Source organism: Homarus americanus, unplaced genomic scaffold (assembly GCF_018991925.1).
Source record: "Homarus americanus isolate GMGI-L3 unplaced genomic scaffold, GMGI_Hamer_2.0 scaffold21314, whole genome shotgun sequence".
In the NCBI taxonomy this organism is placed as follows: domain Eukaryota; kingdom Metazoa; phylum Arthropoda; class Malacostraca; order Decapoda; family Nephropidae; genus Homarus; species Homarus americanus.
The window spans coordinates 327,889-341,138 of NW_024720811.1; the positions used below are offsets into that span (position 1 = coordinate 327,889).

Genomic DNA, 13,250 nt, shown 5'->3' on the forward strand with positions numbered 1-13,250 from the left:
AGCCTACCTTGAATCTAAACATCAAAATACTTACGGTAGTTCAAGTAAAATTTTACCCATTAATTAATATACATGATGATATATCCAAGTGGTTCATAAGTGAATCATCAAAATAACAGCACTATTTTATGTTAACTAGCACCAGGCATTATTAAAACAAAGTCCAGTCAATATCATTACTTCTAAATTCACTATTATCTCCATCTAGTACGGATATACTCTGTAAATGCGCTGAAAAAAGAGTAAGTCTAGCAGGTAAGAGTACATGACAGCTGAGCTGATGTGAACATGGGAGTTTTTTTTATGTCTAAAAGAACATAAGAATGGAGGAAACTGCAGCGGGCCTATTTGCCCATACTGGGCAGTCGCATTTACACCCAACCCCTATGCTCATATATCCATCCACCCTATGTTTGAAGCCGCTCTTCATGGATCATTTCTTCACTTACAAAATGTCCATGACTTACCAATAAAAAATACCCTTAAAACTTACCTGGACATGGCATTTAGGGTCTGGAGGCCATACTTTCTATGACCTCAGACTGCAGTGAAGAGTTTGAAACTAGTGACATAATTGAAAATGGCGGCCGTTTCTAGAGAAATAAACTTATCTCGGCTATTATAGCAGGACTTTAAACTTTTATTACAAATTATATATACCGTATCACTCTACGAACATGGCAGTGTATCTCTTGTGCTTGCCCAGAACCGTCAACTCATCCATTGATAAACTAATTTCATAAACAGATTGAAAGTATTATATGGCACCCCTTTTCCTCTCAATTCTACTGTTCCTCTGTACAGTTGTCCAACCCTCATAAATATATCATGTTTAAACAGTTGTCTTATTATATCAGAGCAAATGATAGATCCTAAAATGTGTTGGGTCAACTTGTATGTCATAGGGACGTTTCAGATTATGTCATCTAAATGGCCACTTAACTACTATTCTAAATAGAATCCCAATAGTTTGTAATCTATGGTATATATTTTTATTATTCTGGCACACACATATACCCATTAAATTGTCATGTTGGGACTTACTAATTTAGATCTTGGTCTTCAGTAGGAACACAGTAAAACACATAGTAAATATAATCTTTAAACTTTATTCAAAAATGACTTTTTTTACCTCATCAGTGTATGATATTGGAAATCCATATCAAAGGCTAGGTTAATAGATACAACCACCGAGGCTTGCCACTGCAGGACTTGTCCATACAACCTCGGTGCCAATGAGGTGAGCTATATCTATGGTGTCCCCCTGCAATGCTTACATTGCCTAAAATGGATTGATATTGAAATGTTTTGTATATTCATCAAATTTTCCTACTGAGTAAAGTTTTAAATTAGAATATTTAATAAAGGCCTATATCTATTTTATGCAAGCTTCTGCTAACTTTCAGGTAAATATTTAAAAAAATAATTTAAGCATTTTGATTTATTATAAGTGTTCATAAATACTTTGTTTGATACAATTACAAAATAATGCACTGATATTAACATCATCATCATTAATAATTTTTTTAACTAAAAATGATTCGGGTGACTAACAGTCCTAGGTGCTTAAAAATATTTTGGCTGTAACGTTCAGATATACTGTAATAAACTCAACAAAATAAACTGTGCATTGATATGACTTCATGATAATACACCCGATAGAAAATAAATAAATCTTCCACACATCTTGCTTAATTCAGACGAACAAAAACTATAAATGCAAGATAAATATTTTGGATGGTATAATGAGCTTTTTGATATATTTTTATCAATCAATAGAAAGCACCTCAGAACCTTAATAAGAAGATATTTACATGGGCAAGGAAATCTCAAGGTTTCACTCCTGAGACAAAAGTAAGCATATACAGGAAGACCTGGGAGGACAGTAAAAGAGGAAGGCTGTTGCATAGGCACTGGCAGCAAATACAATCTTGAAAAAGCAAGAAAGCATTGTAGTTTTGGCTAAATCTTGGTACTGTATTCTCAATTTTACTCCACACATTATTGATTAGAATGAGAAGGGGAAAAATCACCTTCTCTGATTTCTTCAAACACAAGGCAATCACTGGCTTTATTTACAAATTTTTAGTGTTCATAAATCCAGAAGACTATCCAACGTACTACCACTTACACAGATCCAAATTTATAGGGTTACTATTCTGAATACTGTAAGAACACAACATGAAAATAAGGTACTAGGAAGACCTGTGTAGGAACATAAATATTTTGCATCATATTCCCTTCCCCTGCCAAAACAAGAAACATATATATATATATAAACATTAAAAGACCAGATCTAACCACTGTATCAGATCTTCTCAGGGAATCAAGCTGTACAATACTAAAAAAGGGGGGGGGGGGCCCTATACTTAGATGGTACGAATACAAATTTCAATATTCAAAATAGACTACCCATCAACCAACATATATTTACATTCATAACAATGCTTAGCCTTACTTTACAATCCAGAGCATAAGTGTGTAAAAATCTAACTATGTTTGTTTCATTTCCTTTATGAACTGCAAGAGAAGTAAGGCTTTGGGAAACAAATCAGCACAATGAATTCATTGTCCTGTTTTAATGAAGATCTCAATAATATGCAGCTACTCAAACTAAAAGTTACAAACAAACAGGAATGAAGGTGTGATACCAAATGTAAGAAAATGTTATTTGCATGGTTCAGCACCATCTGAAATGGTCTATATCACATTATTCACACTATTTAGAGTAGTTTTATGTGTTACTAGTTTCAGTTTAAATAATCGCAGTATTATAACCCATTAACAGTACTGTATGTGATAGCTAATATTACAATTTAAACAAAGATGAACTAAGCCAGCATTTACAAATAATTTTGTAAAAAAAAATATAATTATACTTGTACTCCAAAGTTACTCCAGGAGCTGGTTACATCAAGTACTGATAATTGATTAGAGATCCTTTATATTGCAACAAACACACAATTCATCCATATAATTAGCTCTTCACATACCTCCCTCAACAGATTAATTTACTCAGCAATATCTGAAATAGTAAACTCCCAAGTTCTCTCTACTGAAAGTTTGTTGCATTTTGTAGATCTCGACTAAAATGTGTAATTCCTGTTAAGCACAAAATTGTTTAACATAAGCCTGTGAAAATAGGCAAAGAACTTAAGAGATGATCTCTACTGGAAAAGCATAAGTGTATGTTTGTGTGTTGGTCCTATGGCATGTTTACAAATTTTCAAACTGATCTACTCGTCGTTTTGTGTTCCCCTTACGAATTTCCCTCAGCGTCTTGTACTTGTCTCGTCCCTGCCGCACATTTTCCTTGTGAATCTTGTCCATGGTGGTCTCCTTTTCAGTGTCCCTTGTGGATTCCAGGTCATGCTTCAATGCCTGAGAACAAGAATAAGTGTTTTTTTAGAACCACAAATTTAAAGTTTTAAGAGTGCATCTTAAGCTGTTTGGACTTAAACTATTATTATTCTTTCTCCTGTGTTACAATTCCTGTTTTAATTTTAGATACCATCATTTTATTTTAGGTAGTAGGTATTAGGCGGCTACCAAACAGAGAGGTACTACCACCTGGGAAGATATTAGAAGCATACTCATTTCTTTTAATCTTTTAGCTAAATTCTCTTTCCACAGGTCATTGACTCATATATAGGTAGTTAATATATATTTACTATCTTGCAAATATGCAAAATCAGTGAATCTAGATACAGCAAATATTGATGGTGTACTGTGTATGTGCACAGTAAGTAACTCTACACCTAGTTACCTTGAGCTGATTCTGTAGCCGTTCATTGCGCTCGGCTAGAGTCCTCCTCTCTTCAATGGGATCTTCAATAGGTTCATCACTGGTATAAAGTTCCTTTGAAATGTCTCCATTGGGAATATCATCATTTTCCTCGGTGTCTTCCTGCTCAGCAACGTGGTGATGCTGAGGAGTTGAAGTGGCTGCAATCAAAGCTGCACTGGCTTCCTCTTGCTTGCGACGTACTTCCTCAACTTCCATCTACAAAGACAAATTGAACGAAACATTATATTTTCTTGATACTACTATAAATTAAAATATATTACATGAAAAACACACATGACCAAAGAATCCTTTTAACATCTCACTTGTTCAAAACCATAAAACAAATTAATATATAAATAAATGCCTTAAAGAATGTTACATTATAGTTATCAATATACGAGTGAATTAACCTGCAGAAGCAAACCATCAAAGACTGATTAGAATAGGAAAATAAGGTGTAACATGGGTAACAGGCTGGAGTGGTTAAATATCAGAAAAATAAAGGCAAGGAGAGACCTGTAACATAATCCACACCATACTCTTGCAAGGGTTAGGAGTTAGAGGAAAAGAGAAGGCACAAGAGAAAAAAGAAAGACAAATACGATACAGGCTAAATCTCTTCAAGAAGATTTTGTAATGCCAAAACCAAAGTCAAAAGTAAGGTTGGAAGAAATAACATCCTTCATATTTGGTAAATCTTCTTGTACAAAATTAAAGTCAAGAGAAGGAGAGGAATAAATGTAACTTTCAAGCAGGATGAAAACTGAATACAGCCAAAGGTTTGAGACACCACTGAGAAAAATCACTGTTCTTCAATGTTAAGTGGAAAGATAATGCGTGAGTTGAGAAAATAAATGCAAAATGAAATAGTAAAGGGACATGACATTGTGCTCTTAGCCCACCAAGAACTTGACCTTTGAGCTTTTGGAAGGTTGGGGAGGAAGACTGATATCTCAATGGCCATCTCCAAGGTATAGATTAGTGAAGATATGATGCACGAGCAGGAACAACATTTTAAAGGTACAGGGTAAAAATTGGTTATTATACACACCAACTTCAAATACTAAATTACATATCATACTAAAGCATGTCTATTCTAAATCTGCAGAAAATTCCCTTAGGTGATGTTTAGATTGTCTGTAAATGAAGACCACTTTATCCAGAAAATTAAGTTGATAAATATAAAACTAATATACGAGAAATTCTGCCCAGTATAGAGTATTATTTTTCCACTAAAATGTTAAAAGAAAAAAGTTCGAGAAATTATTATTATTTCTCATTTTGTGAAAAGTAGAGTATACAGGTTACACACACAAAAGGACATAAGCACAGAAACAAAAGGGAATTCAAAACAGTAATGTCAATTGTCAGACATTATACTGGAGGCAAACAGGACCTTGAACTACAACACCATGGTTTTAGAAGATCAGTTGTCAGGTTTGTTGGCATTTGGGAAATAAAAAACCGAAAGGGTTAAAACCTTTCACACAAACAGGAACAAGCTTTTGCAGCATGATCTAACTCATCACACTAGTTACCTTACCACCTACGCCTACTCGTGGCTGTCGCCCATGTAGCTCTTGTTTCAGCATCTTATTACAAAAAATTTCACAAATATGATACAAATAACCAAACTATACAAAGCTTATTAAAAATGTAAAATTATCCTAAATAACAGGATTTTTTTTACGATACTACAGAATAACAATGAATAGAAGACAGTAAGCACATTTAACCTTCACACTGACTGACTAATTAGACTAGTAAGTCAACCTTCATGTTATTTAAATAAGCTAATTTCTAAGATAAACTACAAGTGCATCTTCACAATGATAATTTTTCCTACACCAATTTCTTACAACAAAATTTATTTACTAGCTCTTTGGCATCTTTCCAATAACTTATCCATCAATTAATCAATGTTACTCCACTTCCAGAACAACTAAGTACAGAATGGGGGGCAGACTGTTTGTAGTGGACAAGGGAACATAGTTAACACCTATTCTTGAAAAACAGTCGTCTCAACATTCTATAATGCTCAAGACAAAGATCACTATACAGTGAGCTCTGCTATAACGCGTGTTTTGACAACGCGAATTGGCTCCAACGAGATATATGAATAGAGGAACGATATTTGTAAAACGCGAACGCTTGTTTGCTGTAACGCGATTTTTGCTTACTATTTCTCCAATTTTGTGGTATTAACTGTGAATATGGTAAAGAAGAATATCTCCAAGAAGCGTTCTGGTGATCGCATTCCCGGTGATGATCGTAAAAGAAAGGCTATAACACTTGAAGAGAAGCTCTATGTTATCAACCTCAAAATCACCCTTCTCCCCCATCAAGTTATATTCATATTTTTTCAAAGTAAAGTGTTATATTTACTGTATGATTACATTATTAGGTATGAATGTAACATTTATTTAGACTGCTCTCCTTTGTGTTAGGCTAACTACTAAATTTTTTTTCGATTTCGAGTAATCTGCACCTAACCCTATTTTCTCCATAAATAAGCCGTTATTTCTATTGCGCGAATTTCTATAACACGATGTTTTACAAGAACACAACTATCGCGTTATAGCAGAACTGACTGTAGTACAGTAACCTTTCCGGAATTGTGACAGCATTCTCCCTACTCGCTGCAAGCCACCACCAATAGTCTGCAACTGTGCATTTATTTGTAGCGAGCATAAACCCTTGATGCATGTATTGCACAGTGCTATAACAGAACAAATCAAATGGACCACAAGGAAATGTATATACTGTACCAGGTTTTGTTTGACTGTTAAACAATTACAGTGATATCCCCATTAGTTGGGATAATCAGAGCAGACAGACACCGATTTTAGATTTTCTATGTATTATTTTCGCCTTATGACCAATTCGACTTACGACCTGGTCGTTGGTCCCTAACCCCGCCGTAAGCCGAGGACTAACTGTATACAGTAAAGTCTCCGATAACAAATGTTCGACCAACAACTTTTCATATTCAAAACCATAGTTAATTTAGGAACCAATTCAATTTTCGTCCTTATTTCATTCATATTTACGACCAAAATATAATAAAAATAAAATAAAATTACATTTTCATATACTGTACAGTAAATAACTAAATCCCAATATGTATTAAAAAAAAATTAATAATTACTGTAAAAAAAAAAAAAGAGCACCTTGTGTAAAGAAGCTGCCTGGCTAATGAGTGGTAAACAACAGTCGGAGCTTGGCGGGCCTTTTGTTTTCACGCACCTGGAACAGGAACTGAAGAAAAACTTTCTCAAGTTTCTTACAGCATTTTTGCATCCCTATTCAACATGAGCAAGTGATGGTAGTGTTGTTTCAAAAGCTAATAGAAAGTATATAAGCTTAGCCGAGAAACTAGATGTGTTAAAACGACATGAAAAAGGTGAGAGGTCTGTGGATATTATATGGAGCAAGCAATGAACATATTTGCTGAAGTGGATCCATTAACAGAACAAAGCATTAAAATTTAAATGAATGTAAATGACCTCTACATAAAGATGTATAACGAGAAAAGAAAGCAGCTGTGCAAGGTTCCTTTGAGAGCTTTATTATTCGAAGGCCTAAACCATCAACTTCAGCTACACCATCAAATTCAGCATCATAAGCAGCTTCCACATCAACTTCAGGTTCAGTAACAGCTTTATGGAAAGCTACAGCTTCAGCCAGAGTTGAACCCGATGACTTCGTCATCTGAGTAAAAACTCGCACAATATTCATTGGCCGTCCTTATGTTTTAGACTTTACCACCATTGGTGAATAGAATTTTAGTTTTACATTCGTAAATATTATTTAAAACATATATATGAACAGTAAATAAGAGTTCTTTCATAGTCATATGAAGAGAAATGACGATATGTTTCACATGTAAGCACTTACTGTTCATACGTTGGCGTTCCCGATCGTCTCGCCTTATTGCTTTACCATTAGTGGTTAGCTACTTCTATTGTTCCATTTATTAACATTAAATAACGTTACTTAAAACATGCGGGTTTTTTTTACATTAATTTTACTACAGCTACAACCAGGGTCTTATTTTCTTCATTTTCTCGTGTAGAACTATCGTCCCGGACTCCCGTGCCGCTTAGGTGATCAGAGCAACGTTTTACCAAATCCGGCTTCTAAACACGAGGAGGTAGCGTTCCCTGGTCACAATTATAAGATGGCGGGTTCGAATCCTGGTGGGGTGAGGTGTTGATTATATGAAGAAGTCTGCGTGTTTTATTGGGCTAATGAAATATATATGGATCCTCGTGTTTCGAAGCCGGATTTGGTAAAACGTTGCTCTGATCACCTAAGCGGCACGGGTGGTCCCCATTAGAGGTTCACGGCACCACAAGCTCGTTGAACAGGCTTTGTCTAGGACTGCTTTTAGTGTCCTGGTGGCCCAGAGGTAGCGTACCCCGGTCACAATTATAAGATCGTGGGTTTGAACCCTGGTGGAGTGAGGTGTTGATTATATGTAGAAGTCCGCGTGCTTTATATGGGCTAATGAAATATATATACAATACTGTACACACTATATACTGTACTCACCAACAAGTGCTGTCTTGGGCTTGTGATGCAAGCAGATCAAATGGTAATATGATACAGGATGACCTGCCCTTTTCCTGTACCATTATCTGTAGCAGGTGTTACTGTTACTCTCCTCTCTCTCCATGAAGAAATGACTGTACATGCACTGTATACCATGTATATATACACCTCTACTCACCAGCCTACAGTAGACATACACTGTCCACTCTGCTATGTACAGTACAGTAAATGTAACCAACCATTTTTTTTTGTCTTAACACTATTCTTGGCTGAATGTGTCCTGGTATATTAACATACTGCACTCCACAAATTGTGTGCAAAAACAGCAGCAAACAAGGGGAAAACCTTGTACTGTATAATGGCAGGATATGAACTAAATGCACGAGCTTACAGCCTAAGTCACCCAAGGAACTAGCCCACCCACGTGGAGAGGAGTCTCTCGGAATTCCTGGAAAATTTGTTCCCATGCCTGGAATAGAGATTTTCTCAAAATCCCCTCTCCCCCCAGAAAATGAGCAAGATTATAGCCTTGGAAACGCGTTCTCATGCCCGAAGTGGAAAGAAAATTTTCAGAAGGCTCAAAATTCTTTATGGCTATAGGAGAGCTCCAGGGAATGATGATTCCGACAAACGAGAAGATTACTGGACTATACATGTTTAATTGTCCCTCTTTTTCCAAATAGTCAATCACATAATTTTGCAATACATTATGTATAATTTAAGGATAAAATTTTATTTACATGTGGTACAGTTTTGTTCATGCACTGTTTATTCTGGTCACGAGTAGTGCAGTGTTGCGCTGACTAAATTATTTCACCCTGTCATTAGAAGGCAACATATCTGGAAAAAGGCCGCTAAGTGAAACCGATAGAAAAATGCCAAGAGTACCAGAAGCTAAACATTGATGCAAAATTCAAAGTGATTAGGAAATCCAAAGCAGAACGACTTGCATAAGGGACAGACAGCTGGCAATGATTTACTGTATGTATAGTCCACCACAATACAGTACCTGTATTGGAAATAATGAACACAGCTAACCCACTGCTTGAAATGATAATTTAGTACTAAACTAAAGACAATAAATTGATCTGTAAGTTACAAAACCCAAAGAGTAAATGAATGAGGTAATAATTTATTACTCACTTGGAGCTGCTTAGTCTCTTCATCCTTGTTGTTCACCTCTTCCTGGATTCGCTGAACTTCCTCCTGCTTGGCACGGATTTCTTCCTCCAATTTGGATTTTTCCTCAGCTTCCATTTCCTTGGCTTGCTCAAGGCGCACCATCATGTCGTGAAGTTCTGTCTGCTTGGCCTCTAATTCATCCTTTGCTGCCTGCAACTGTCGGAGTTGTTCTTCGAGGCGTCGAATTGTTTCCTGGGCATCGAGGAGTTCTTTCTGACGTCGCTCCATATCTTCTTGCATGTTTCTCAGACGTTCTTCATATTCCTTTTGTTTCCTTTCTGCCTCTTCACGAAGAGCAATTTCTCGAGCTAATTTCTCTCTGCAATGAATGAGTTTCTTAGGAATTTTTCGCAACGTATTAGAGAATGTAAATCAAATACGAATTCCATTTTTGTGCTTAATGTTTCTATATTTAAGGCTCCAGTCAACTGTATTCTAAAATCAACGAACCTTGGTAAAATCTCTCAAGATATAATTAATTTTAGAGTACTGTATATAAGAGTGCACTAATTCCTTCTACATAACCCATAAAATTGTTAGCTCAATATGAAATGGATTATTTGTAATATTGTATCACTGTAATGGCATGTTATAGAAGTTAACAATAATACAGGAATTTTTTGTATTAAAAGGAATAAAAATTTGCAGGATAAAATTTGACATCTACTCCAATAAAAGGGAAGCAATAAAACTGCGAGGGGGTATAATGAAACTAACATACTCATTACATCAATATAAATTAGCTGTCATACAGTGTCAATATCCTCCTCTTATATTTTGAACCAACCACAGATTCCAGTTTTGAATACAGTATTCATGGACTTCCATGGCCACCGTAGGATATTTCAAGTACAGTACGAAGGGAATGTTCATTTGATCACATCTATCCTACCAAGTGGTTCCTAGTGTTTGCTTCATCGCGTACTGGTATATGTTCCCCAAACAACTAATCATCATCATCATCATCTACCAGGCCTAGGTCCTTTTCCAACACTAAAGCATGGATAACGTATACACTATTGTACCATCCAAAATATTTACACTAGCGTATGGGTAAGGTACACTATATTGCATCTTAGTCTTTAAATAATTCATGAAAATTCAAATTTTAGATCTATTAATCCATATTTTGGTTTAAAATATTTGTACAGTACATATCAACCTTCCAAGTGAGATTAAAAACATAACTAGGTAATACTGTATTAATATTCTAGATTATAAAAAAGTTGAATACCTGTACTGTATTCCAAATGTTTATAAACTATTAAAGCAGCAATCAAGAAACTCACTTCACAATGGTGATGTTACCATTTTATTTATTGCTTGCTGGTATATAATATAAAAACAAGTGCATGCCAAAAATTATAATCAAGTATGAGCAACATCAACCCAATTACCGTACTTTGTCAGACAGGTACTCCTCGACTTACGACAACCCGGACAAACGACCGCCGTGGTCGTATGAAATATTTTTAAAATTATGTATTTTCTAGTACCGACATTAGTGATCACGCTGAATCCTGACAAAATTTTCGTTTGTAATTCCCTTTAAAATGGCTGGCAAGCATAAACGTGAGAGTTTTGAGGTGCTGAGAAGAAAAAGAGGCACCCATTTTAGAATTTCTCTATTATTTTCGCCTTTTCAACTTACGACCTGGCCGTCGGGACGGAACCCTGTCTTAAGTCGAAGAGAGACCATATAAGAGACACTTCCTAAAAAACTTGGCCAAAGTGGAGGCGAGTCATATTGTACCATCAAACAATAATTTTACTAACACCTCAAAAATACTGGTATTTTAAAAATTGAGCAAACTACAGCTGCTCCCCGACTTGCGACGGGGTTAGGGACCCAAATCCAGGTCGTAAGTCGGAAATGCTTAAATAATACATAGAAAATCTAAAATGGGTCTCTTTTTCTACTCAGCACCACAAAACTCTCACTTTTAAGCTTAACAGCCATTTTAAAGTGAATTACAAACGAAAATTTTGTCTGTACTGATGTTGACTTAAAAATAAGTAATTTGAAAAAATTTTGGTACGAATGAGGCAGGTCGTAAGTCGGGGAGGAGCTGTAATATATATATATATATATATATATATATATATATATATATATATATATATATATATATATATATATATATATATATATATATATATATATATATATATATATATATATATATATACACACACACACACACACACACACACTATAGGACTTAGCTCTGTTTCATTTTCTCATCAAACTTGGTGGAAAAATCGCACAAAATGTTGATGGTTTCTTTAGGAAGGCATACCATACTTACAAGACAATGTTTAAAATCTTACTACAGTAAAAGTCAAAATCGGACCACCTGAGAATCCGGACTTTTCGAAAAAAATCAATTTTTTTTTTTAGCTGGCTTTTGTGTGTATGTGTGAGCGCCACAGCTGCACAGCGACCACGCGGTCGCCACTTTAAAACGAGCAATCAAACTGTGACAATGTATGTAATTTTGAGTCCTACTCTTTCCATTTACAGAGTACTGTACAAGCCCATAATAATGGCTCCTAAAGTAGATAAACTTCGTTGTGTGAAGAGAAATAACTTAATTTAAGACAGTAAATGAAAGTTAAAAATAAATCCTGTAAATAAATACTGTAAATTTCAAGTTCAACTCCTTCATAAGCCAGGGACCTCCTGTATACATATACATGTACTGTACAATCATCCCTAAACAAGAATAATGCTTGGACTCCAGTACAGTACTTGCTAATCACCATGAGATAAGTTTTCAAAGACAATTTCAGAGTTAATTCATTCTGCATACCTACTCTGTATTCCTTCAAATCTCAAAACATTGGGGAAATGATGCAAAAATTTTTAACTCCTTAATAGGAGATTATATTTTCACCCCCTCCCACCCCCAACTCAACTCTTACCTCTCTTGTTGCTTGGCCAACTTTTCTTCCCGTGCCTGTGCCTTCATTTGCTGGACCTCAATAGTATCTGGTTTTCGACGGCGCATGTAAAGTTCGTGGTTACCCATACACAGAGCCAAGATGCGTTTGTTGATGCGTAGACGAGGTGCAAAGAACACGAAATCTGGGGCTTTCTTGTCAATTGGTTTGATAACAAATTTACGGTCATTGAAGGAAATGTTTCGGATCTCACACCATGGGAAACCAATTTTGGGGGTTAATCTGAAACAAGTTTGAAGAATAAGCTTCAATTGTGGTATAAACTAATGCAATTATAATATACACCATTTTAAAGAGCAACTTTGAAATAAAATTATTACTCTAAATGACACCCATAGGATATCCTGTATGTATATATTTAATTAATGAAGCCTTTGATAAATCACATATTTTAGTTGTCTCCTACAGCTTGATAGTAGAGCAAGTTACAGGATAAGTATATATTCATGCATACAGCAGGTTACAGGACTCCTTGATTATAACAAGACAGCAATATAAGAACACACTGCACTAATTTATCTAAGTATAAACTCATGCAACAGGTGCATGACATGTAAGAGGAGAAAGGAAAGAACCAAATGAACAACTCACTTGTCATCTTTCTCATAGATGTTGAGCCCAAGAGCATCTACTCCTAGCCAGAGCTCTGTGCCCTTCTTGTTCTTGATATCAAAGTAATTTACACCATACATTTCCAAGTCTTGAGCCAACTTAAGGTATTCCATCATGGCATCTTCTCTGTAATAATAATAATAATATAATG

General features: G+C 35.5%; 1 protein-coding gene across 7 annotated transcripts in view; it reads right to left on the reverse strand.

Annotated features, from left to right (window-relative positions):
* Positions 1-1,089: 1,089 nt before the first annotated feature.
* Positions 1,090-13,250, reverse strand: part of LOC121861187 (moesin/ezrin/radixin homolog 1-like) — a 110,998-nt gene continuing 98,837 nt past the window's right edge. For 6 of the 7 annotated variants that reach the window (XM_042358759.1, XM_042358761.1, XM_042358763.1 and 3 more), the window contains exons 6-11: positions 13,079-13,225; positions 12,449-12,709; positions 9,485-9,842; positions 5,326-5,379; positions 3,767-4,003; positions 1,090-3,381 (exon numbers count right to left, since the gene is read on the reverse strand). In XM_042358759.1, the coding sequence (XP_042214693.1) occupies positions 3,217-3,381; positions 3,767-4,003; positions 5,326-5,379; positions 9,485-9,842; positions 12,449-12,709; positions 13,079-13,225 (1,222 nt within the window). In that variant the 3' untranslated portion in view covers positions 1,090-3,216. The remainder of the gene's footprint in view (positions 3,382-3,766; positions 4,004-5,325; positions 5,380-9,484; positions 9,843-12,448; positions 12,710-13,078; positions 13,226-13,250) is intronic. The other variant, XM_042358764.1, reaches the window with a different exon arrangement.